At 41.9% G+C, this 27,614-nt stretch overlaps 1 protein-coding gene and 1 long non-coding RNA gene across 9 annotated transcripts in view; one reads left to right on the forward strand and one right to left on the reverse strand.

Moving 5' to 3' along the window:
* The window catches only part of SNX13 (sorting nexin 13), a 129,231-nt gene that overhangs the window by 96,644 nt on the left and 4,973 nt on the right, over nucleotides 1-27,614 (forward strand). For 6 of the 8 annotated variants that reach the window (XM_025179082.3, XM_006138335.5, XM_075922255.2 and 3 more), the window contains 6 exons: nucleotides 4,376-4,483; nucleotides 6,617-6,727; nucleotides 8,498-8,659; nucleotides 16,481-16,552; nucleotides 19,576-19,721; nucleotides 25,397-25,465. In XM_025179082.3, coding sequence (XP_025034867.1) covers nucleotides 4,376-4,483; nucleotides 6,617-6,727; nucleotides 8,498-8,659; nucleotides 16,481-16,552; nucleotides 19,576-19,721; nucleotides 25,397-25,465 — 668 coding nt within the window. Of the gene's footprint in view, nucleotides 1-4,375; nucleotides 4,484-6,616; nucleotides 6,728-8,497; nucleotides 8,660-16,480; nucleotides 16,553-19,443; nucleotides 19,473-19,575; nucleotides 19,722-25,396; nucleotides 25,466-27,614 lie in introns of those variants that run through there. The other 2 variants (XM_075922256.2, XM_006138336.5) reach the window with 2 other exon arrangements.
* LOC142827327 (uncharacterized) lies at nucleotides 1,538-25,983 on the reverse strand. Its single transcript, XR_012902012.1, has 3 exons — nucleotides 25,954-25,983; nucleotides 14,394-14,590; nucleotides 1,538-1,653 (listed from the first exon to the last, which is right to left on the reverse strand). It is a non-coding gene; the product is annotated as an uncharacterized LOC142827327 (long non-coding RNA).

Below are 27,614 nucleotides of genomic sequence, written 5' to 3' on the forward strand. Positions count from 1 at the left end.
CTTCAGAATTATTTGGTTACATGTTTGTCATCTTTCCTTAGAAAGTTAAGTAATGTTCACAGTGGAAGTGTAGTCAGTGTGAAACAGTTATTTAGTTCATTTGTTGTATTTGTCATGGAGCTTAAGAAATAAAAACTGAGCTTGGGAAATAGACCATTTAGGTTTTTAAGTGAAATGCTGAAGATCTGTGAGGTCTAGGAAGGGGACAGCTGTTGGCAGTTCTGTGTACAATTAAACAATCTGCCTTTTATTGCTTTGCCTGTATTCTCATACTCTTAATCCCCATAAAATAAAAGAGAAAAATGCACAGATTTGTAATTCTCCAGCTGGTACAAAGTAGAACCTGCTGACATGAATAAGTGTTAACAACATAATACTTTTAAAGGAGCTTTTGAACCATGTCTTAGTTGAGATTGACTATACAGGCAGTCCCCAGGTTACGTACAAGATAGGGACTGTAGGTTTGTTCTTAAGATGAATCTGTATGTAAGTCGGAACTGGCGTCCAGATTCAGCCGCTGCTGAAACTGACCAGCGGCTGACTACAGGAAGCCCAAGGCAGAGTTGCTCTGTCCCGGGCTTCCTGGAATCAGCCGCTGATCAGTTTCAACAGGCTGAATCTGGACGCCAGTTCCGACTTACATACAGATTCATCTTAAGAACCCCAGGCGTCCCCAAGTCAGCTGCTGCTGAAACTGATCAGCGGCTGATTCCAGGAAGCCCGGGGCAGAGCAACTCTGCCTCGGGCTTCCTGTAGAAAGCCGCTGGTCAGTTTCAGCAGCAACTGACTTGGGGACGCCTGGGGCAGAGCAGCTGGGGTGCTGCCGGGTTGGGCCCGTAGCACCCAGAGCGACACTGCAGGACGAACCGGCAGCGCCCCAGCTGCTCTACTACAGGCTGCACCTCCCCTCCCCCCCCCCCCCCCCCCCCAGCAGACCAGGGAGACACGGGCAGCGGGACCGAGACGCACCGCGGTCCTGCCGCCCGGGTCGTCCACGGCTTTGCTCCCCGTCTCCCTGGTCTGCTGGTGGGAGTCCCCCCCAGCAGACCAGGGAGACGCGGAGCAAAGCCGCGGAGCACGCGGGCAGCGGGACAGCCCAGACGCGCCACGGCTGTCCCGCTGCCGGCGTCCTCAGCGGCTTTGCTCTGCGTCTCCCTGGTCTGCTGGTGGGGGTTACCCCCCCAGCAGACCAGGGAAACGCGGAGCAGCTTTTCTTGCCCCAGAGGACGCGGGAGGCGGGACCGTGGCGCATCTGGGCGTCCCGCCGCTCCTGTCCCCCGGGGCGAGAAAAGCCCCATTCGTAACTGCGGATCCGGGGGACTGCCTGTATAAGCCTTTTAACTATTTACAACTGTTGGTCTGTAGCATACATTTACACTATTTTTTCGGTAACAGAAGTATAAATAGGTTTGAATACTCTAATGAGAGTTCTCTTTAGCCAGATCAGCCTTATACAGTCTAAATAACATTTTAATATGGAAATGGCTGATTTCTTGAAGAGTAAACACATGGCTAACCAGTTAACCATTAAGCCTCACCTACCACCACAGATCTAGCTGGAGCAGCCTCTGTTTGGGGGTGGGCCAGGCCTGTCTCCCCCTGCTCCCCACCTCCAGGTTACATGCTGGCTTCCAGGGGGGTCATCTTCAGAGCCTGAAGTGAAGGAGGAGGAGACTTCGCTGTGGGTGCTGCAGTATAGATCCTTATACTGCAGAGCCCGCTGTGGATGTAACCACTATGATTTTTAGCAATTATACGGTTACATTTTTAAACAAATTTTTACATCCCTAATGTACAAGTGTACACATACCATTTATATTTAATAATATATGCACATAGATTAAGTATTTTTAAGGTTATAAAAATTATCATCAGTATTGGACAGTTCCTGACTAGCAGGGGATATAGAAAATATATTTCAGTATATCAGTTTTGCACCCATTCCTCTGCAGGATTAGTTCTTCATATCTATTTTTGAAAAAGACATACCACATCCTTGAAACCATGAAACTGGAAGAGCTGTGTAGGTCTCTGATGGCAGCATGTAAAGAGGTGTAGCCCATGCTAATAAAGTATAGTTTGTTCATATAGATACACAGATTAAAAGCCCTGTTAAGTCAGTGGGAGCCTTTTCATTCATTTCAGTGGGTTTTGCATTAGACTCTAGATCACTATAGTTTGGACTACACGTTAAAGCAACAATATCTATACTTATCATAAAGTCGTCTTTTTTTCAATTGAGTTTCTGGAAGTGACAGATAATACCCATAAAATATAATTATTGAACTGTGTATAGAAAATTCTGTAAACCAATGCTCAAAGCTATTGTTTTTTGTTAGTTAACAAATCTCGCTCTTTCACAAAATATTCCATTACCCTGCTTCTCTTCCAGTACTATAAATATGTGCATATTGTGGCATTTCTTTTTAATCAACTTTTCAATCTTATTAATTATGTATAACCTGTTGATTGATGTTTGCAATATTTAAACTCTTGAATCCACATACTTACATAGTAATATGTGTTACCACGTAGCGAGATTTCCTGTTCTAGCCACTGAGGAAAAATTAAAGATCTTTGGTGCTGTTATGTGGTAAGTAGCTTGTTAGTACCAATGATGTCGATGTATTGTCTGGCCTCTTCAATATGGGAATATGTTACTTTGGTGTTGCACCAAGAGTTCTATTATCTATCCTCTGAAACTAGTGTAAGGTTTCTAAAGGACTTTGCAGCAGTGGCATAAGTTAAACCAACTCCTCACGTGTTCTCACTTGTGCAGGGGCTTGCCAGTGCTACATCAGGGAACCATAGTCAGTGGCTTGAAGCTTTCCTGCACCCTGATTCAGAAGCACAATTTGGATACATGGAAAGCCTAGTCCTGTGACTTTTTTGCCTTTTTATTTAATTTTTTACTAGCAGAAAGAGCTATCACATTATTAATAGAGACTATAGAAATCAAATAATATCTAAAGCTGGGAGTGAATAGTAAGGAAGAAGTAGAGTTTTAATTATCCTGAAACAATGAATTTTCTGTTGAGAATGATCTTAGCTCATTCAGTGAGGGGCATTCTACACTCTTTGTGATGGCTTTGATTTAGGCCAAGCATTTTATTATAAATAAGAGCACTGAAATCTTGGGTCATAAATATTTGTGCCTTTGTAAATGAGAGCTATGATGTTTGATAACTCATTTTCAAATTTCACAAAGCTGACTTGTGGCATTGATTTCAGATTGATCTACTCCCACCCCTAGAGTATGTCTAGAGTACATCCCTCTGTCGCCAGAGGGACGTAAATTAGATATACCGACATTGCAAATGAAGCGGGGATTTAAATCTCCCTCACTTCATTTTATTAAAAATTGCCGCTGCGTTTCGCCGAGTCAGCAGTTTGTCGGCAAAAAGTGGCTGTCAAGACAGGGATTGGGCAACAAAGAAAGCCTTTGTCAGCCGATCCTGTAAATCTCGTTTAACGAGGCATAGGGATCGGCCGACAAGGGCTTTCTTTGTCGCCCGATCCCCGTCTTCACAGCCACTTTTTGCTGACAAACTGCTGACTTGGCAAAACACGGCAGCCATTTTTATTCAAATGAAGCGTGAGAGATTTAAATTCCCACTTCATTTGCAATGTTGGTCTGTCTAATTTACATCCCTCTGTCGCCAGAGGGATGTAGTCTAGACATACCCTTAGAAAGAAAGGGCAGAGGATTTTTAGTGGGTGGCTGTGTAAGACATGAAGAGGGAGTTCAAAAGTCTCCTGCTCCTGAAACCAGCTAAGAATTGAGTTTTAATTGCTTAGTATGTGAATGCTACAGAAACTCTGGATTCCTTGGAAGAGGCTGTGTATTATGGTCACTTTCAGATCTGGGGGTGTTTCACTTCTTGAACTTGTGTTGCTCTCCCATATATGAAGTCAGCTATGTGACATCCTAAAAGATCTTGGCATAAGCCTAAGCAGTTACAGAATGGAATCAGCAGTAGTAAGAAGAAGGCCACTTCCCTCAGAAGACAACAGTGGTAAGGAAGGCCTCTAAGAACTTGTGGAAGATGAGAGCAAGCTGGCAGACCTGAAAGGAGGCAGGATAACATTTGGAAGAGATTTGAGGACGCTCCCATTGTGCAAACAATCTTTTAGCTCTTCCTGCTCAATTAATAAAATAATGAATCTTAAATGCAAGCTGAGTTTGAGCAGGTTTGATGATCTATTCTATATGAATATTTTGTACATTTCTAACTTAAAAATAAGTGGGTAATTCAAGTTGATATGTTTTGCAGGACTTCAGAATAGATATCATAATGAGTACTTGTGGAATCCAATCTGTGAATCTATGAAAAAAAATCACAATTAAAAATAACACAGCATTTTTTTTCTCTAGTTTGAAAACCTAGCAAGTATATTGAAGCTTCCTGGCAAGAAGACATTTAACAACATGGACAGAGAATTTTTAGAGAAGAGGAAAAAAGATTTAAATGCATATTTGCAGGTAACATCTTGACTAGTCCAGTTTCAAATTTTCTTTTGTGTTTACGGTTTTCTGTTTGAACGGATAGATATTCAGTAAATGCAAATAAATATTAATTCAGTCACAATTAGATTGTCTTAATGAAATACACTGATTTGGAACACAAGAAATGTTACAGCTAAAGGTAAATGCCAGATTTAACTGCGATCATCTGTATTTCAGTGAACAGAACATAATAATTCAAGTGTAAGTGAAGGATGCAGATGCTGTTTTATAAGGTGTTAATCTAGTTTCCAGTTGGATTAACAAAGAAGCTGAACTAGTTTATTCTAATTTCTGAAAAGGGTTCACTGCTTAAGGAAGTATGTCTTTCCCATTGTACCATAAATAGAACAGTAAAATTTTATACTATTTGTTAGTTTGGCATACTTCTTTGATTTCCCCACGCTCAGCACAACTTTCAGAATTGGTCTGTATCTGCAATGTAGTTGGGTGTGTGATTTGTAGCTTGCATAGATATATTCTTGCCTCTTTTATTTTAGCTTTTGTGCTAAAAATAGCAATGAGTACATAATGCAATCTGCACAAGCCTGCCTGAGTCCCCTGCGTGTATGCTTATTTGTGCTGCCTGAACTGAAGTCCATGCTACCCGGTCCTTGCTACTATTTTTAGTGAACTAGCTAGCTTTAATATAGCATGGGTATGTATACACAGGTAGCAAATCACACCTCTAGATACAACAAATACGTAGTCCTGATAATTGTGCTTAGCTTGATTGAAACAACATTCCTGTCTTTTTTTTAGTCATTTTTTAAAAAAAGTGTTAGTTTAATCACTCTCTTCCATTATTCTGAGGCGAAATTCAGTTATCTAATTTCTAAGTGACTCATTGGTAAGACTGGTCTCTAAACTTTTCAACTCAACAGGGAACAGTTATCTAAGAAGTCATCATCGTCCCCCTCGGGTATATCTTTGCTACTGCTCTAAATCAAAGCAGAAGAGTCAATTTAGAGAGTCTGGTGAAGATGCATTATGTTAATGGGAGAGCTCTCTCCCATCTATATCTGTATTCCACCTGAACAAGATGCAGAAGCTGTGTCATTGGGAAAGTGTCTCTCATCAACACAGGGTAGCGTGGTCACTGATGTTAAGTTCATCTAAGATATATTGACTTAAATTACATTAGTTACACAACTAAACTAAATAATTCTTAGATAAACTTACAGGATTAATGTAGACCATGGTAAAATTCTACAAGGGAGTAAAAGCAAACAGGATACTATGAAATGTAACATCTGTTTAGATTGTCTAACAGCCTGCATTTGTAATATGTATGGTATTTTATTTTTCTTAAGTGTGGATTATACAGGTTGAATCTCCCTAAACTGGGACTGATCTGGCAACATCTGTGGTCTGGCACGGCAGGACCAGAGGGTCCTGATAAGGGGCCAGCAGTAGGGGAGCCCTGTTGGGCTGGCAGGGCAGCAGACTGCCTGCAGCAAATTGCCGGCAGGCTGACCAGTGCTTGGCAGCAGGAGTGCCCAGCGGGGCTGGGAGATCCAGTGTCTGTCTGTCTGCCTGGCGGGGCTGTGAGCTGCAGCAATGGTGGCGATGGCCAGCAGTGGCTCAGTGGGGCCCGGTGTTCCCTGGCACATGGCTGTGTGGGGAGGGGAGAGCACAAGAGTCCTGGCATGAGGCTGCCTGGGGGAGCTGAGAGCCGAGGCCAAAGGTCGGGCTAAAGCTGGGGGAGACGGTAGCAGGAGGCCAGAAATGACATCCTCTGCTCCAGCAAAATTCCTCATCTGGGACCAGTCAGTTCCCGAAGGTTCCGGACTAGGGAAGTCCAACCTGTAGCGTTACTATTGGTTTTGGACACTTAGTTTCAAGGTAGCTGAAAAAGGTGCCTTTTACATTCAGTGTGGGACTGATGGATCCTTCTTAAAAATGTTTGAAGTTAATTATGAAGTACTTATTTACCTGTCAGGTACAATGCTAATCTTGAAGTAATGTTTAGAGATAGAAAATTTAAAAAATGCACATTTAATCGCTGTGTACAGTATTAAAAGACTATCATACAAAAGAAAATGTAATGACTTTTTTCTAAATATGTGCTATGTTTTGGAATTAGCTGAAAGTTTACAATTAATCTTTTAGTTGTTGTTAAATCCTGAAATGATGAAAGCCTCCCCAGCTTTAGCCCATTGTGTGTATGACTTCCTGGAGAATAAAGCGTACAGCAAAGGAAAAGGTGATTTTGCTCGGAAGGTAAGAATGGCATTTAGTATATAGCAGATTTTAGTGATGCATTTGGTGTCCTAACTTAGTTAGTTACTGATCATGATCAATTCATTGACTGAAGATAGTTATAAACCAGTGTTTTATTTCATGTACAAACATTTTTAATTTGCACTGCATTAGGAATGTATGTTGTCAGAGGCAAATATATCTTGACATAGGCAAATGGAGAATTAAGAATTTAGCCATTTTTTAAATGTCTTCATTTGTAAGTCAGACACCAAATTTCCAAGAAGTCAGTGGCTGTTAAATGTGCTATAAAAGACTTTTTAATTCTATTGTTGACAAGTTAACTTCCCACAGAAGTTTCCTGTTCTCACTTTCCTTTCCGAATCTGCTACCCGCCTTCAACTCAGCATATACTGCTGCTATTATTGCTTTCATTCTCTAGTCCAAAGTATGTAATGTATGTACATTCCAAGGCTGCTATTAGTGCTTTCACACATTCAGCCAGCAGGACCTACACAGAATTAGCATGGAAGTTGTGTGTCCACGGATAACGCTGCACATAACGCAGTTTAGTTTGTGATATGGATGTCTCCATAAATAGATACTTGTGTTTACAATTGGCCATTTTGCATGGGCAGCTTTTGCAAATTAGATCTTCATGTTCATTCCCAAATTTTTAGTGACATGCATGCCCAACATCTTAAATTGTTTGCAGAGTTACTTTTAAATTGTTCTTTAAAAATGTATGACTGGAGACTTGACTGCAAAACATTCTGAATTTATCCAGCTTTGTAATATCCGGAAAAGAATATTTAGTGTTTTGCTTTCCAAATATATGGTATCTTTCATAGCCGTGTTTTCCTTTTGTAGACTTTACACTTGATTATATGCTTTTGTTACTTGCATTGTACTTAGTGTGCACTCAAAAAACCCAGAATATTTATAACTAGTCTTCATGAAATATTATACTAAAAAATAATTAAAACGTATATGTTTAATGCTGAACATGTTAGACTTAACATATCATCATGAAGCTTTTTAGACAAGATATGGAACAGTGATTCAGGTAGGAGATGAAATGAGAATGAGGCGCCTGCACTTATGGAAGAAGTGAGTTCAGAGGGGAGAGAGAGAGAGAGACTGAGAGGACAATTAGTGGGCAAAAAATGGAAGACCCAAGCATAAGGGAACATCTGAATAAAGGCAAGAAGATGAGATTGAGGGAGCAGAAAATGAGGATTATATAGATACAGACAGAGTGGGACTGTGAGGAAATGGAAATTATAATGTAGATGAGAATGAAGCCAAAATGTTTCTCTGAACTCAGTGGAAAACAAACTTCAGCACTTTAAGCAATGTTTGTGTTGGCATAAAGTATAGTTTAGATATGCACTCAGGGAAACTTTTTTATATAGTAAGATAATCTGATGCAAATAAATCAGACAACTGTGCATAGATGTCCGCAATGTTTCAAAATGTACATGATCATAAAAAATAAATGCAGAATTCATTTTAACTCACAAGGCTTGAGGCAGAGCCTTGAAGACCTTTCAAGTAAGCATGCCTGATATCTGATTTCAGCTGGTGAAATTCCTATTCTCTGTGTAAAATTTTCAAAATTAAGTAAAAATACTTAATCTTGTGCTTGCATGAATGGGATTTTTATATTCGCAGTAGGAGTTGTACTACAAATTAGTGTATTCTCTAGAAAAGTGCGACTTTTTTGTACTGGATGATTGTACTAGTGTCCTCCATAGGTTATGCAATCGTGGTAAATGTTTTCCCCTTCAGATGGACACATTTGTAAATCCACTGCGTAACTCTATGAGAAATGTTTCAAATGCAGTCAAGTCCCTCCCTGACAGCCTGGCAGAGGGGATGACTAAAATGTCAGACAACATGGGCAAAATGTCAGAAAGATTGGGACAAGACATAAAGCAATCATTTTTCAAGGTAAGAATGTATTGGTGAGGCAATATATAATAGATTCTAACAGGAGATGATTTTCAGGTTTGGGTCCCTTTATCTAAAAACAAATGGTAAACACCCTATTGAATAGAAAATGCTAAGGATAGGGAAACAATTATTCTTTACGGGTTTTATTTACTTTGGAAAGTTGAAGAGTAATGGAAGTTGCAAAAGAAAGCAATGTACGTGGTAATGATATAAAGAAGATCACACAGACACCTGGTTATTTTTAAAATACAAGAAAGAGGGCACTAAGCAAAATTAAAAGGCAAAACATTTCAAATTGATGGAAATACGGTTCAAAAGATTACATGGAATCATAGAAGATTAGGACTGGAAGAGGTCTTAGGAGGTCATCTAGTCCAAACTCCTGCTTAAAGCAGGAGTAATCCTATCTAAGCCATTCCAGCCAGGGCTTTCTCAAGGTTGGCCTTAAAAAGGATAGAGATTCAACCACCTGTTGCCCCATGATTTAAGCCAAAAACACAGCAAAATCTGAAGGAGTAGACACAACTATTTGTTACTGACACTCTTCAAAATGAGGGTTAAGGTAAATAAAAGTGCTTTTAAAGACCCAAATCAATTAAATTAATGTTTAGATGACTCTGATTCTCTTCTTTTGCTTCCTATTTCTAAGAACCTCCTCCCCTTTCCTCTCCCTGCTGAAATCACTAATGAAAACCCTCAGTAAGGAAGTAGCACTTGCTGATTTAAGAGAGGGGGCAGGAAGGAGCTATGGTTTCAAACAGTAAATGTACAGGGCAATGAGGGCAAACCAGTGCCTTTTTCTCACCTACATCTAGCAACTGAGGATCAAACAAGAGGTGAAGAAACCCTAGGCTTCACAGATATTGAAAGAAGACAAGGGAGCATTGATAAGGAGCTAAGTCTGGTATTGGCGTTCCTGCTTCTGCTGCCGGGCTTTATGATAGCTCCTTACTATGGGTGTGAATGGTTGTCACCATTAATGGGTGATGCTTACTGGTTTATGGTTAACTGGCAGCCTGGCTGGGCTGGAGCAGCCCCCTGCATACCCCATCTTTTAAGAGGTTAACCAGTTAAACATAACATTTAACTGGTTAATTGATTAAATGTGATTTTTACATTTCTACTCCCTGCCAGTTCCCTTAAGCTGTTGGCTCTTCTCTTTTCTCTACCAAGATTTTTTTTGTTTGGGTTATTTTTGCTAGGAGGGAGGGGAGACGAAGCTATGTTGTTCTTCTGTACACCATCCACTCTTATCAGTCTCCCATTAGGCAGGTAACTTATTTTTCTCCCTCAGAGTAGCTGCCCTGACAACTGAAAATAAAGGTGAGAATACAGGAAAGTATTCTGTTTGTCTGACCCTGCACTGGAAGTGGGAAAACTCAACTGTGATTTAATTGTCTGTTTGCTTATCAGGATTCTTTCTTTTCCTTGGCTAGCTTATATCTTTGGCTAATTTGAACTTTCCCAATTTTATCCCCACCTACTATACCACATATCTAAAGTTGTAAGGAGAAAGTGGGAGCTCCACTTCCTCCTTCAAGTGATTGCACTACACATGTGCATTCTACTCTTGCCACGTGTGGATCCTGAACCACAGTTGTTGGAAGACCTTTTTCTCCCTGGTACATGTCAGTGCAGCTTCAGCTCTTTCTGTGGCAGATTACTTCTGTGTGTAGGTATAGAGGGCACAGATCACTTGCCTATTCTTTCAGTCTTACTATCTGTGACTAATGTTTGAATTTGTTGGTTTTGCTTTAGTAAGTGCTCTCCATACATTTTTTTCATGTAGTGCATACACATTTGTATGGTTATTAGGGTTGGTTAATGTTGGATTTAATTTTAATGTCTTAGTTTTTCCTTATGGTTGACATTCCATTATCAGTATCAAATAATGCCTTTGGAAATATGTTGCCTGACATGCTTGAAGTCTGTGCCTGAGAGAGACCCATCCCCAAGTTACTTGAAATGCTTGGATGAGTCTTTTTATCAGGGATTGTTGCTGAATTTGAAGTGACTTCAAGCTTTAGACCAAGAGAGATTGAAAATCCAGGCTGACATTTCTTTTGATGGAAGTTGTCCTGAAACCACCTTCAGAACATTTGTGGTCAGAGGGGATATCAAGTACATCAGCAGCTGAGAGAAGTGTGCCTCTGATGCATACTAAATTGCTGTGCCCACTAAGAAACAGAAGTCTTTCAAGTGACAGAAATGTAGCCGTGTTAGTCTGGTGTAGCTGAAACAAAATACAGGACTATGTAGCACTTTAAAGACTAACAAGATGGTTTATTAGATGATGAGCTTTCGTGGGCCAGACCCACTTCCTCAGATCAAATAGTGGAAGAAAATAGTCACAACCATATATACCAAATGATACAATTAAAAAAAATGAACACATATGAAAAGGACAAATCACATTTCAGAACAGAAGGGGGATGCGGGGGGGGGGGGGGGAAGGAAGGGGAATGCCTCTGAGTTAATGATATTAGAGGTGGGGAAGGGTAGATGTCTGTGAGTTAATGGTATTAGAGGTGATAATTGGGGAAGCTATCTTTGTAATGGGTAAGATAGTTGGGGTCTTTGTTCAGCCCCCTGCGGAGAGTGTCGAATTTTAGCATGAATGCCAGTTCAGAGGATTCCCTTTCAAGTGCAGATTTGAAAGTCTTCTGAAGTAGGATGCATGTGATTAGGTCATTAAGACAGTGTCCTTTCTGGTTGAAATGGCAAGGAACTGTTTTTTCTTTGTGATCCTGTCTAATGTCTGTTTTGTGGACATTGATACTTTGGCGAAGTGTCTGAGACGTTTGTCCAATGTACATAGCAGACGGACACTTTCGGCACATGATAGCATAGATTATATTTCTGGAGGCACAGGAATATGTGTTCTTGATCTTATAACTCACTTGGTTAGGCCCAATAATGGTGTCAGCAGAGTGAATATGTGGACAAAGCTGGCAACGAGGTTTGTTGCAAGGGAAAGTACCAGAGTTGGTATTAGTGTGGTATGTCCTGTGGTTGTTGGTAAGAATCATCTTGAGGTTAGGTGGTTGTCTATAGCAGACTATGGGTCTGTCTCCCAGAGCTTCTTAGAGTTTAGTGTCCTGTATAGGCTGTAATTTATTGATAATGTGTTGGACAGGTTTAAGTTGGGAGCTGTAGGTGATGACAAGTGGTGTTCTACTGTTGGTTTTCTTGGGTCTGTCTTGTAGTAGATGGTTTCTAGGTATTCGTTTGGCTCTTTCAATTTGCTTTTCTATTTCTCCGGGTGGGTAGTTGAGGTTTGGACACTAAACTCCAAGAAGCTCTGGGAGACAGACCCATAGTCTCCTATAGACAACCACCTAACCTTCTGTTCTGAAATGTGATTTGTCCTTTTCATGTGTTCATTTTTTTTAATTGTATCCTTTGGTATATATGGTTGTGACTACAGGCAGTCCCCGAGTTACACGGATTCGACTTATGTCGGATCCGCAGTTACGAACGGGGCTTTTCTCGCCCCGGAGGACGGGAGCGACGGGACGCCCAGATGCGCCACGGTCCGCCGCCCCCGTCCTCTGGGGCGAGAAAAGCTGCTTCCCGTCTCCCTGGTCTGCAGGGAGACGGGGAGCAAAGCCTCGGAGCACGCCCGCAGCGGGACAGCCCGGGCGCGCTTGAGCTGTCCTCCTGCGGGCGTGCTCCACAGCTTTGCTCCCCGTCTCCCGACCAGCAGACCAGGGAGATGGGGAGCAAAGCCTCGGAGCACGCCCGCAGTGGGACAGCCGCGGCGCGCCTGGACTGTCCCGCTGCCCGCATGCTCTGCGGCTTTGCTCCGCGTCTCCCAGGTCAGCAGACCAGGGAGACGGAGCAAAGCCGTGGAGGACTTGGGCTGTCCCACCACCCCCGTCTCCCTGGTCTGCTGGGGGGGGGGGGGTGCAGCTAGTGCCCCTCCTCCCCCCAGCAGACCAGGCTTTTCTTGCCTACCCATGGGGTAGAGCAGCTGGAGGCTGCCGGGTTGGTCCCCCAGCGCCGTTCCGGACCAACCTGGCAGCACCCCAGCTGCTCTGCCCCAGGCATCCTGATTCAGCCGCTGCTGGTCAGTTTCAGCAGCGGCTGAATCAGGACGCCTGGGGCAGAGCAGCTGGGGTGCTGCTGGGTTGCTCCAGTAGAGCCGAGGAGCCGCGCTACTGGAGCAACCCAGCACCACCCCAGCTGCTCTGCCCCAGGCGTCTCCAAGTCAGCCTCTGCTGAAGCTGACCAGCGGCTGACTACAGGAAGCCCGAGGCAGAGTTGCTCTGCCCCAGGCTTCCTGGAATCAGCCACTGATCAGTTTCAGCAGCAGCTGACTTGGGGACGCCTGGGTTTCTTAAGTTGAATCTGTATGTAACTGATCAGTGTCAGCAGCGGCTGACGCCAGTTCCGACTTACATACAGATTCAACTTAAGAACAAACCTACAGTCCCTATCTTGTACGTAACCCGGGGACTGCCTGTATTTTCTTCCACTATTTGATCTGAGGAAGTGGGTCTGGCCCAGGAAAGCTCATCATCTAATAAACCATCTTGTTAGTCTTTAAAGTGCTACATAGTTCTATATTTTGTTCAAGTCTTTCAAGGACACTGCTGGAAGAAGTGCTCTTTAGCCCCAAAGTCTGCTGGGAAAGGGAACAATTTAGAATACAGTCAGAATCCAAGCAATCCTTCACATATTCATTGGCTAAGTAAAGTAATTGATTCTTGCACTAAGGCAGACACTGTCAAGCCTGAGGCGCAAAGTGGTGCTTTCGTGGTTGTGGCACCATCTAAATCTCTAACACACTAGTCTAATACCATTAACTCACTAACATCCCACTCTCCCTACCTCTAATATAATCAATTCACAGACACTTACCTTCCTTCCTTCCCCCCCCCCCCGCATCCCCCTCCTGTTCTGCAATGTGATTTGTCCTTTTCATATTTGTTCATTTTTTTAATTGTATCCTTTGGTATATATGGTTGTGACTACTTTCTTCCACTATTTGATCTGAGGAAGTGGGTCTGGCCCATGAAAGCTCATCATCTAATAAACCATCTTGTTAGTCTTTAAAGTGCTACATTGTCCTGCTATTTGCTTCACACTAGTCAGACACACTCCTGGTACTGTCCTTTCCAGAGACATTTCAAATTGAAAGGGTTTTGCTCAGCTTATTAATGCCAATGTCCCCTGCAGTGCAGGTGATCATTCCTTCAGGACTGGTAAACCAGTCAGCACCAGTGCAAGACCTAATACTGACTCAGTCTCTAGAGTCCTGAAGGTTCTAATAGTGCTGAGAGAGAAGCCAGCAGTAAAGGGATTTTTTGCTCTTCCTAGGATCTCAACACTAGTCCCTGGCACTGACTGGACTGGTTCCTCCATAGTCAGGATGAGGCATTTCTGCTACTGACTTGAGGTTGGCTCCTATGTTTCTCAGCTGCAGAGTGCATCTTGCCATTCCCGCCCTAGACCTTATCCCTTCAGATAATTGTCACACCCTGTGTCTAGTACTGGCCTGTACATGTGTGCTGCAAGACGTTGGGTTCCAACATCTTTTCAGTGGGCCTTCTGCAATCTGTGAAGGTTTTCCAGTTTCCAGAGCTTCATTGTTTCATTAGCATTCAATTTCCCTAGGCTAAAAGAGGGGAGTCAGCTGGTTGAACACCTTTGATCCCAAGGCTAGTACTGAGCCATAAGATGATGTTCAGGAGCATTTGTAGGGATAACTAGCAAGACTTTCAAGTACCTCAACCTGTGCTAGCTTCATCCTTCTCTTGGACCAGATGAAACAGTTTATTTGAAGTTATCTACACCCCCTCTGATGATCACCAAGAGCTCTTAAAAAGGGAGGCATCAGCCTTGGACATTCAGGTGAAAGAGGTTAGGAAATCTTCTCACAGCCTTACTGATATTCTGGTCTCTGCTGCATCGTTTCGGGTGGCACTGCAAATAAATGAAGCGATTTTAGAACCCATTAGGGCTCTCTGTCAAACTTCTTCCTTCCCATGTCAAAGCAAACATATCTAAAATAGATAAACATTTTATAAAGTTATGCTGGTTCCCATTAATCTCATCCTGGAGACAGGAGTCCTTTAAGTCAAAGGCAGCCTACCAATTTCCATGTGGTTATTTATCAAGGTCACAGAAAGTATCTCAGATTCTTGATCAATTAATCTCCTTACCCATTTACAATATTACCCTTTGACCCATAGACAGCTTCCCAGGTTATTACAAAATGTATGGCAGTAATAGCTGCCTTTGCGATGATTGGATGAATTATTTGTGAGCTACCAGAGGCACTGTCCAGTGTATCTCTCATCAAATCAACTTTCAAATCACTGAGGGTACGTCTACACTTGCTCCCTAGTTCAAGCTAGGGATGCAAATGTAGGTGACTGCAATTGCTAATGAAGCGGGGATTTAAATATCCCACACTTCATTAGCATGATCTCACTGGCGCATTACTCCGCTCATCAGCTGATTCGAACCAGGAAGTGTGCGCTGGGACGTGTTGGTTCAAACCAACCCCTTGGTTCGAACTAACATTACTCCTCAAAAAAATGAGGAGTAACATTAGTTCAAACTAAGGGGTTTGGTTCGAACTAATGCGTCCCAGCGCGCATTTCCTGGTTTGAATCAGCTGTTGAGTGGAGTAACACACTGGCGAGATCATGCCAATGAAGCGCGGGATATTTAAATCCCCACTTCATTGGGAATTTCGTTCACCTACATTTGCATCACTAGAACTAGGGAGCAAGTGTAGACATACCCCGAGTGTCAGGGCTCATCTTCAAAACAAGAAAGAGAAGAGGAAATCTGATGTCATGAAATATAAAACTAATAATTTGTGTACAAACAAAATTGGGCCTTGACTCACATTAAGCCTCCCTTTTTGGAACATTTCCCAAGTACATGAATAAGGATAACACAGTTATACTCACAGGCTGTGTCTACACTGGGCCCCTTATTCCGGAAAATCAGCCGCTTTTCCAGAATAAGCTGCGAGCTGTCTACATTGGCCCTTGAATTTCCGGAAAAGCAACGACGCTCTACTGTACAAAATCAGCTGCTATTCCGGAAAAACTATTCTGCTCCCACTCGGGCATAAGTCCTTATTCCGGAACACTGTTCCGGAAAAGGGCCAGTGTAGACAGCCCAGTAGTCTTTTCCGGAAAAAAACCCCGATCGCGAAAATGGTGATCGGGGCTCTTTTCCGGAAAAGTGCGTCTACATTGGCCAAAGACGCTTTTCCAGAAAAAGGGCTTTTCCGGAAAAGCAGCCTGCCAATGTAGACGCTCCTTTTCCTTGAAAAACTGAAAACAGAATAGTGTTTTGTTTTAAGCAGTTCTGGAAATTCATGCTAGTGTAGACACAGCCATAGAGAACTAGGATTATGGAACCTCATGCTTCAGTCCTGAGATCAGGAAGAAGAGTACTTTGTTGGTTCTCCAATATGGATTGATGGGGTTTACACCTTTCTCTGAAGTATTAGCCATTATCAGAGAGAGGATATAGAGCTAGACCTACTACTAATTTCTTCTAATTTGATAGTTCCTATAATTATTTTTAATATAAATGTTTGGGGTTTTTTTCTTGAGACTATTCATACAGTTTTGATAGCTGTATTGGGAAACACATTTCAAGCAATACTGGAAGATATTTCAGTAATTTTGGTATGTCACTAACTTGGAATCAGAATGCCTATAACTAGTTATGAGGACTGTATTGGAAAATTTTGAAATTGGTTCTGCTATAATTAGAGGTTCTCTTTGATGTTTTCCTTGAGACCTATAACTTTCCCCCCATAGTCATGTCTTTTTTTTTTTAGTATAGGTGCCTCCTTTAGTGCAGAAAACTGATTCAGATCCTGAACACTGCCGTGTTGCAGCACAGCTTGATGACAATGTAAGTCTGACTTTTAGTTCAGATTGGTTTAGCTGCTTTGAATTAAGTACCAATGTGAGTTTTGTTTCATATTTGTATTATTTGCTTACTTTATGCTATACTATATATTGGCATCAGAAATTAAACCAAAGGGGAAAATTGGAAATAGTACCTTAAAGTAAAAAAATTCTGAAATAAAATTTATGTATTTCATTCTAAAACTTTTAGAAGCTGTTTTAATACTAAATGGCTTGCATGGTAGTGTAGTAAATGTTATCCACCTACTAATACTTCTGTGACTATCCTCAAATATAGAATAGGGTTGCAAAGTTAATAGTACTCAGTTAGATCTGCTTCTGAGATCTTGAAAACTAGCAGTCATCACCAATATTGGTGATCAGAGAATTGTTTGGAAGAATTAAAAAAAAATTCCTATGCCATATGTGGACCATGAAGTACATAAAGGAAGAAATATTAGAAATGTGATAGTGAAGTTTAAAATGTTAAGCTCTTGATGGTCTCATAAGCTATGGTATTTTCCCAGTGTTCTGATTGATACACTGGTCATATGTGTGAAACACAGTTGAAAAAAATATTCTATCTGTAACTAGGACTGAAGGCCCATAAGATTACTAGTGATTATATGCTGATTTGTCATGGTCATAAATCTGCACCTGTTCCACACTTCACGTATTTATTTGTCACATCAAAGCATTCCAGTTTATCTTCCTGTTCATAAATGCTACCAGGGATCTGGTAAATGCCTTTTTGCTCAAGTAACACAGGCTTCAATTCTTTTGTTTTGCTGTGATTTCATCTAATGTAATTGTTTATCAGTAGATTGTTTAATTTTGAAATGTTTATTCTAAGACATTGTCCTCTTCCAAAACAAATAAATATAGAAAGTACACTAAATGGTACAAGAGTTCGAACTAAAGTACTTCCCTATTTTACAGTTCAACTTTTCAGGAAAAAAAAATTGTATCTACTTAGTCTTAAAAGTTCATTTTGAAAGTAGTGTTTGGACGTTTGACTTTTGCACCATATTTCAGGATATATTACATTTAGCACTTTTCCTGACCCTCACAAAATGCCAGGAAGTTAATAATTAAACCTTTAGATAATACAGTTTTACTACATTTCTCTTTTAGCATTGTGTAGAATCAGTGGTATAAGGAGGATTTAGTTGGCCTGTATCTCACTAACAGAATTGTGAACTAAGGCCAAGATTTTCAAAAAGAGATCCTTAAAATGTACGCTTCAAAATCTATATTTAAGATACCAAATATGTGGCCAGATTAAGAGCACATAGCTTTAATAATTTGTGCTGAACCTTGAGCACCTTTGAAAAACTAGCTATGTACTTAAGTATATAGGATTTAGATTTAGGCTGGGATTTTCAAGGAATCCTTATGGAGTTAGGTGCTCAAATCCCATTGACTTTCCATGGGAATTGGGCAGCAAATCCTTTGAGCTCCATCCAAGTATAGGAAACAATCTTTCAAATTTTGGTTTATTTCCAATTGCATATGGGAATTCTGTTCTCAACTGTAGTTGTGCAACTCCATTGTTGGCAAATTCTGCATTCCGAAACATCTTTACTATCCTATGGAATATAATGGAGTTACACTGGTGTACCTAAGAAAACAGTTTGTCTTTGCAGTTAGTTCATAACTTTCTATTGTCTCTACAGCTGACTTTTACATTATTAAACTATAGTAATGTTAGGATAACAGTTAAGAGAACAGATGCCATTGTAGTCACTTTTCAGAGGAATGCCATACTGTTAGATATTTTTTTACCTGAAGCAAAGTGAATTTGCTCTTTACAACTGAGATTTACAGAGGGCTCAGTGAGGTTTCTTATGTCCCATGAGAGTACAGGTTTATTAAAATAATATTAATACCAAGAAACTCATTTAATAGTTTATTCAGTTATTATTTTTAATATTCACTGATTCATAGTCTAGTATATGTTGACTTGATATGTTGAAGTGGCTACTCTAGATAAGTTACTATCTTGCATCTAAATGTATATGATAAAAATGAGGTTATTTGCCTAACAATGTCAGTTAATCTGTAAATTTGTATTTTGAAACATGAAACATACAATGTATAAATAATAGACCCAACTGTTCACCTATAAAGAGACATCTAAGACTTTTCAGATTTTGACATGGTCCGATAGCATAGTTATGTAAAATGTGAAGATAAAAATTGAAAGCATAATGTATTTTAAAAATCAATATAAATATTGACAGTTATTGCATTTGCACAAGAGTTTACGTTAATTATCTATTTGGAGCTATCAATTTTTTTGCAATATCTCTGAAAATATAGGTTCACGTATATCAGCCTGTTACTTTTAAAAATCAAAAGCAAGTTTTTACTACGGAATCACAGTGAAGCATTTGAAAACAGAACTTTCTATCTCCCTACCACTGCTATGTTTAAAAATGCTGGTTCTATGGAATTCTCTGACACAGCTTATTTCTGCATCAGGCTCAGTTGGAACTCAAAGAATAAAAGTTTGGGTTCTATAGCAATGGAAGAGTGGTCTGCAGTTGGGCACCTTCCTTTCAGAACCACTGTTGCTACTGGGCATTCAAAAGATAGGGTGTCCAGAAGAGAGCTATGCCTTGAGTTTGCCATCAGCTCTATTCTTGAAAGCACTGTTGCTATCTGAAGAAGAAAAGAAAAATAAACCCCTGTAAGTAATAGTGCTGATAACTTCTGTATCTGGTTCTGAACTCTACAATCCTGGCCTCAATAATGCAGCAGATTCCATTTTAGGACTTATTTAAAAAATACTTAAAACTAGTTTAATTTCAAAATAAAAATCATGAATGATTCCATCCTGTGAAGAGAGATTTCAGACAACAGCAAAGTCTTTTAACTATTGATTTCTTTCAGAAAGACAATGTGATGCAGTAGCCGGAGCAGTAAGATGCTTAACTTTTGACAATTGTAGTAGATGATGTCTTAATTACGTGAGTTGAAATACAGGTTTTCTGTTTATACTTGGCTTTTAATCCATGTATCTAGGTGGATGACAATATTCCTCTTAGAATAATGCTGCTCCTTATGGATGAAATCTTTGATTTAAAAGAGCGAAATCAGTGGTTAAGAAGAAATATAAAAAATCTACTGCAACAGCTTATTAGAGCAACATATGGAGACACAATCAATAGGTACCAACTTTTTTATTCATGCTCAAGAGCTGTAGGAGTGTTTGTGAATCATTCTAGAAAAATACCGTTTGTAATTTAATTGCAGTGTTCTAATGATTGTACATCTGCAAATGCAAGCTCACTGCTGCTTGACTGCATTTTTTTTCCCTCTGAGATTATAAAAAGACTGTTAAAGATGGAATGAGATGGAAACTTATTTTTTAAAAGATCATTTTAATGTTAAGACATGGAATGAGTCCTATTTACACTTTTTAGAGAAGGTTAATTTACAAGAAAATAGTAAGCTTTTGCATATGTTAAGATATTGAAGACATACTTCTATAAATATCAACCAGTGTTGACATTGTATAAACTTTATTTTATACAGTGACTGTTCACATGATTTATTACTATTTGCACTATTAAACAAATGAGTTAATCAACAGGGCATAAAATTGAAGCCCTACAACCTACCAGACTGGATTATAGTTATTCTTTGTGCATCAGAACTAATTTCAGCAAGACCCTTTTTCAGTTGGAAAATGCCAACTTGTCAAAGATCACACTTTTCATGGGAAAGAGGTGATTTTGATAAAACTTGACACACAATGTGGAAAAATAAATAACTGCCTATTTCATTTTGATACTAGAATTTTTCATTTGAAAGTTTTCTCGCTTGAAATGGCTGTTCATTTAATAATTAAATGGTTGATGTCATAAAAGATTAGAAATTACAGAAACAAAATATTTTGACTAAACTGAAAATATTTTTGATTTTCCATTCACGAGAGTAGGAGATTTTGACTTAATCTGACTTGAGAGAGAGAAATGTTTTGATATGTCTAATTTTTGTGTGATGGCAAAACTGTTTCTCTGTGAGAGCTAATCAATAATGATACAGGAATTTACTGTGTTGGTTTTCGTATTTCAGCATTTTCAAGACCATCAAGACTTTTGTTTTATAATTATGTTAAAGCATACTCAAACTGTTATAGATCTTTCTAAAGTGACTGTGGTTTTTAAAACAAATGCAGTACTGTTTAATCCATGTTCTACCACACGAATAATTTCAGAGTGGGGAGGGCGGGGGGCGGGAATAGCACTGTTCTAATCCTCTATTTCCCCAAGCCACTCAGGACACTATTACATAATTCCATGGGTTCATCCACCAGGAAGCAGCAGACAAAGCAAATTATGTATCCTGTATTAGAAATAACTTAAGTTATCCTCATCAGCCTAGAAGCAAGGAAACTATAGCAATCTCTAGACATTTTTTGTGTGTTTGAAGGTAGCAGGACTTGGCGAGTGATGGTTTCTCTGCATATGGGTTATGTCGCTGGGCCATGGGCCCCTGCATAAGCAACTCAGACAGATTCTACATTGAGCTGGCCACTATGGAATTGGAGAGAGGGGAAATCAGAGAGGAAGTCTGGCATTTCATAACCACCAAAAGCAAGGGTCAGTGTGGCATAAAAGCTGCAGAAAAGGGAGTGTGGCAGGCAGTGGCCACAAGAGAGAAGAGGATCAGGAGGAACTTCACACAGCAAGAATCAATTGCAACCTTTTAGCTGTACAGAATTCTTCCTGTTAGTCTTTAAAGTACTACATTGTCCTGCATTTTGCTTCAGAATTCTTCCTGACACTCTTTTCTCTGGTAGCCACAGCCTGCCATCCTCATCTGTTCCCAGCTGTGTAGCATGCCACCTTGACCTCTTTGTCTCTGGTGGTTATGAACTGCTAGACTTCCTCTCTGATTTCTCCTCTCCAGTTCCATAGTGGCCAGGTCATTGTAGAAACTATTCCAAAATCCAGATAATTCAAGGAAATGGAGAGAGAGAGAGAGAGATGGAATGTGTGGATGAAAATCTGTAAGAAAATCATCTTGCCCACAGAGCTCTCCAAACATGTAAAGAAAAAATGATTATCCTTGTTTAGAATATTTGGAAGCACATTCTGCAAGGTAGAGGTGGACAATAGGATGATGTGCTGCATTCCCACAGCCAACGCAATAGATATTGTTGTACAATTGGATAGACTTGTGATGGGGTGTACCAACCCCACATTAGCTCTGCAGGGATTAAGCAGGCCTACCTGGCTAAAAGAGCCCCTCTCCCACAGCCCTACTGAGCATTCTCCAACAGGAGGACCAGTATAAAGGCCAGTGAAGCAGCTCAGTCAGGGCTGACCACCATAGGGGAAGGAGCTCCTGCCAGAGCTCAGGAGGTGGAGGATCAGCAGATGGACAGGGGAGCAGAGAGCAGACAGCAGGGACTATCTGGGGAATTGACCAGCCCGGAGGACGCAGGTGGGGAAGATGTCAGTAATTGGGTAGGAAGTAGCCCAGGATGAGGAGCTGGAGCACCCCATGAGCTCAACATGTTTTGGGCAGATTCCTCACTAAACCAATGGTGGAACATGCCCACCACTGACAGGGCCCTGGGCTGGGACCTGATGGAGAGGGAGGGCCCAGGTTTCCCTACCCCCCCCTCCCATTGCCTGCCTTGGTTGCTCTAGCCTCATGAGGGACGGTGGAGGGATAGAGAGGACTGAGGTTCAGGGTTTCCCATCAGATGGATTTACTCTTCTGAGGTTCTGGGATTATTTGATTTTGTAGAACCCCCACAGGCTCCGGGGTGGGGAAAAAATGAGAGGTTCAGTGTGTAGGACAGGGCTGCCAGTGAGTGGGATAGGGATGGGGGTGCAGGATTTGGGCAGAAGGTGGGGTGCAAGAGGGGATAAGGGTGCGAGGTTTGGGTGAGTGGTAGGGTGGCAGGAGCAGGCTGGGAGGAGGGTGTCTGGCCAGAGGGAAAGGGGCAAGAGCAAGGGAAGGAAAGGTGCATTGTGTAGCCAGGAGAGAGGGTGCAGCAGCAAGGGAGGGTTCAGGAGCAGGGTGGGGGTAGGGTATCTAGTCAGGAGGAAGTGTGTAGGAGTGGATTGGGGGAAGGGTGTCTGACCTGGGGGAAGGTTGCAGGAGCAAGAGAGGTTACAGGAGCAGAGTGGGGATAGGGTGTCTTGCCTGGGGGAGGGTGCAGAAGTGGGCTTATGGGGCAGGGTCTGGGCGTGGGAGGATAGGTGGCACTTACTTAGTTCTGCACTCCACACTCCCTAGCACTGTGTCCCAGGCATGGCCTCCTGCTCCTTTCATTGGCCAGAACTCCAGCCAATGGGAACAGTGGGGAAAGCCTCTAGGCAACGCATCTGTACACTCCTATTTCCCCAGCTGGGGGATGGGCAGGGGAGCAGAGCCAGCAGCATGCTTCTTCGCTGCAAGGAAGATCTGGTAGGGAGGTTCGCCCCTCCCTCCAGTAGGGTTGCCAGGTGTCCAGTATTTGCTCGGACAGTCTGGTATTTTTGCCTCCATAATGTCCAGTATTTTCTGATTTCCCCTCCCTCCCTCTCCCCCCCCCCCCCCCCCCCCCCCCCCCAGCCAGGAGGCGAAAATGCCGGACACCTGGAAACCCTGCAAACACTAAGCGCCCGGCCTTCCCTCCTCCCCCACCCAGAGCTCCCCCGGCTCCTTACACCCCCTGGCCCCAGACCCCATGCTTACCTGGTTTTGCAAAACTGCCGGCACAAAATGGCTGCCAACCAAGGGGAAGCAATGCTTCCCCTGGGGCTTAGTGCTCAACTACTCCCCTGTTCCTACCCCTGCACTCACTCTTAAAGGGGACTTGCTGTGTTAATGCTATTTTTATTTTATTTTTTTTGTTTGTTTTTGTTTAATAAGTCTTGGAGTTCTTTTTTTTTTCCCTTCCCTCACAACTTTGGTCTTCTCCCCCCCCCTTTTTTTCCTTCAACAGAATTTTTTTCCCCGTGTTTTTTTTCAAGGGGATTTGGTATTTTTGTTTCAAACATCTGGCAACCCTACCCTACACCCGAGGCAAGCCAGTGCTGGGGAGATGGAGGGAGGGAGGAAGGGTTAAGGAGGGGTGCTGAGCTCAAGTGGCAGACCACCTGGAAGGTGGCCACAGATCACTCGTGGCTCGCAGGCAGCAGTTTGCCAACCACTGGTCTAGGAACAAAGAATGTAGGCCATGCTTGCATAATGGGGACTCTCTGTTGGGAAACATGACTCTGAAGATGATGATTTTGGTCAGGGATGGGCAAAAGGGCCTCTGCGGGCTGGATCCAGCCCTCAAAGCAGGTTGATTCAGCCCCCAGAGGCCCTGCCGCTTCCCTGCCCCCAGGCCTGGGGACAGGGAGCGTACAAAGCTTCCTCCTGCTCTTTGACCAGCACAAAGCACTTTGAAGCACCATCTGCTGCTCGCAGAGTGGGAGGAGACGTCACATGCTCCCTCTCCCCCAAGCCCTCCTCTCACCCTGCAAGGAGCACACGCACTTAAAAGTACTGTACACTGGCACAGAGTGGGAGCAGGACGAGGGAATCTTTGTACAGCTCCTCCGCCCCTAGGCTAATCAGGATTTGGAGGCGGCGGAGCACTTGATGCCTTGCGAGCAGTGTATGGCACTTTGAAAAACCACATGCTCCTTGCAGAGCGAGGGTAGGGTGGAAGGAGGCTTCGTGCACTCCCTCCACCCCCAGGCCAGTTAAGGCTTGGGGGCAGGGGAGCTGCGTGAAGCTTCCTTGGCCCTGTCTTGGCCCTGCGAGGAGTGCACGGCACTTCAAAGTGCCATGCGCTGCTTGAAGGGTGGGTGGAGACTTCCTGCGCTTCCCCCACCCCCAGGCCAATCAGGGCCTGGGAGCTGGGGAGTGTGTGAAGCCTCTTGTCACCCTGCCAGGGGCATGGGTGCCTAATGGGAATGGTGGACAAAGGGGCTCTCCCCACTCCCAGACCAATTATGGGAAAGCCCAGAAGCATTCTGGCCCCGCCCCTTCTGGGCTGGCCTGGGGCCACTTCAAACATTTTGGTGCTATGATGAATAATTAGTTCAACATGAGCTCCCAGTATGATTCTGTGGCCAAATGTTTTCCTTGGATATATAAACAGATGAATTGAAGTAGGGTGAGAAATTTTACCTTTTGTATTTGTCTGTGCTAGAATAGAGTGTTGCATTATATGTCCATAATTCTAGAAGAATTGTGATGTGAGAGAGAGTTCAGAGAAAAGCTAGTAGAATTATTAAAGGATTAGAAAACATGCCTTAATATGGACAAAAGAAGCTCAATCTATCTTGTAAAGGAGAAAGCTAAGAGATGACTCGATTGCAGTCTGTACATGCCTACATGGGAAAACAGAAATTTGATAATGGTCACTTCTGTCTGTTAAACAAAGATATAATATCCAGTGGCTGAAAATTGAAAATTCTTTAATTGCTTTCCTTCCTGAATCTATGTGATGTGATGTTATAAAGTTCTGTTTGTAGGATAGGGAAAATGTAAATTACTAATGACAATATGGTTTGCAGGCTTCTTCTGTTCTCTACCCTTCTTTCCTACTTCTGTTGGGTGAATATGTTGAACTTCATAAGTCCTCAAAATGGGGCAGGAAAATGGCTGAATTTAAATCTTAAACGAGACCAAGAATTAACATTAGGCTTTCTGGTGTGGTAACACGATGTAATTTATGCATGGAATGGGGAAAAGGAGAAATGATGTACTACTTTGTTTTTAATTCTTGAACATTATTTGGCGTTTTAGTTACTTTAAAGCACTCTTTACTTAAAGCCATCTGTTTCTTGATGTCCACTGAAAAAGTAAGATGAGAGAGATCACTGATTTGTGTCTTTGATTTTAGAAAAATAGTTGATCATGTTGACTGGATGACATCTCCTGAGCAAGTAGCAGATGCAGTGAAGCGGTTTAGGTATGTTTTATAAGTTTAATAAAACCGCTAGACAGTGTAGTGCACATATTCCCATATAGGCCTACTGGTATCTAACATTTGTCCTCTTATCTCAGCGATGAAATCAGTTTAAGCTGTCAGAGACAGTAAATACTCCCTGTTCCATATCAAACCATAAATTCTGCCTCGGTACTAGATACAAATTACTACCTGATCTGTAAAGATTTTAAAATATGTAAATTATCCATTACTTGAACAGAGAATGTTCTGTGGCTAGTCTCTCCCTTATAAAATTTTCCTTTTTGGAAAGGGACACTACCTTCACTACCTGTTCTAAACTGTTACATAATTATTGTGTACTTTTAAACAGAGCAAAACGTAACTAGGATGCAGTGGCTTATTTGTGTTCATGACAGTATATAATAAATATGTTCTAGAGGGAGCAGCAACAACTATTGTAGTTAAACCTTGACACAGATTATTACTAATATTTATCTACACATACATACATAATTGAGCTTTCTTTTGTAGCTTTTAGCCTCTCGGGTAATCATCAGTTTTTAAAAGAATATATGAGTTAAAAGAAATCTCTATTTATGACATCACTTTGAGAATTCTGTACTTGTAAAAGCCTCAAGAATAAGCTAAACTAGTTGTAATTTATGTAGAAGGAGTTTTTCAGGAAGGTGGTTCATAAAGGTGGCCTCTTTAGCAAGGAAGATGGATATGTGACAGGTATTTTCATTTCAAGAGAGAAGATGCAAAGGATCGTACTAACAGAGCCTATAACAAAGGGTCTCTGACATTAGTTTTCTGGACACTCTTCCAGTCTGTATAGAAATATCCTTATTGAGGAGATTATATGTGAAGATGTTGCAGAGGTTTCATCTCTCTTTGGAATTACTGAGTGAATTTCATGGTTTCTACAAAGGTAGAATAGATCCCCAGACTATGATCCATGTTTTATATGCAAGAGTAGTGTTATATACTAGGGATGTTAGCTATCACTTAATTGAATAATTGACTAACTGCATGAATTCTTAGCAATTGACTATTCGATAGCCCTCGGGGCGGGGGCAGCAGCCAGTGCTCTCTGGCCCCACTCCTGGGGAGTCCCCTTCCATCCCACGCTTCTGCGTTTGTATCAGAGGCAGCAGTGCAGGGTGCCAGGCGGGAGCTGGTCTGTGAGGGGAGCCAGTTTAAAAAACAGCTCCCCTTGTGGACCTGCTGCCTTGCACTGCTGCTTCTGATACAGGGTGCCTGTGCTGACTGCGGACATAAACTGCTCCAGCAGCTGCCCCTGTCCACAAGGATCTGGGACTACCTGCAGACAGGGGCTGCTGCAGCAAAGCACCCTCTGTCCAAGGTGATGCCGGTGCTGGCAACGGACAGAGGGTACTTCAACAGCAGTACCCTTTCTAAAAGTAAAAAATGAAAGAGGCACTGATGTCATACAGAGCAAACATTCCAAAGCAAGACATCATCTTGTGTCTTACTACCAACACATTTGAGCCTAAGTTCTTATTAAAAGAGGGACTTATTGATATTCAGTGATTAGTACACAAGTTACATATAGCTAATAAATTCAGTAGTATTTGGGTGTTTCTGACAAGGAAGAGTTGGAAATGAGTGTGTAAATTTTCCCATAAAGCTCAAGCAACAGATTCCCATACTGGAGTTCCTAGAGAGTGACATACAACTGTTAGAACATAGTTTGGCAGTGTTACTTTCAAAGAAATTAACAAGCAAGAAACATTTATTATTCTGCCAGTTCTTAAATATCTCAAATAATTAACAAAAGCATTTAAGTACAGGTTGAACCTCTCTAATCTGGCACTCTCTGATTCGGCAACATCCATGGTACAGCATGATATCCAGTATGATTAGCCAGATGGCCACTCCCATGGCAAGTGGATAAGTTTCCTGCAGTTCCGTAAAGTTTGTTCACAGCCACCAGTCCTGGCTCTGTGTCCAGTGCTGTTGTTTAACTCTGATTTTCCCCTGAATGTCTTCGAAGAATCCCGTAAACAGTGGAAATGTTGGTAATGCTGCTAGAAAATATTGACCTCTCATGGCGTGGCAAATTCTCTGGTTCAGCACCGATCAGGTCCCGAGGATTCCAGATTAGAGAGGTTCAACCTGTAAAAAACTTTTCATACATCAGCATAGT

This window comes from Pelodiscus sinensis, chromosome 2, assembly GCF_052426305.1.
Source record: "Pelodiscus sinensis isolate ZL-2025 chromosome 2, ASM5242630v1, whole genome shotgun sequence".
In the NCBI taxonomy this organism is placed as follows: Eukaryota; Metazoa; Chordata; order Testudines; family Trionychidae; genus Pelodiscus; species Pelodiscus sinensis.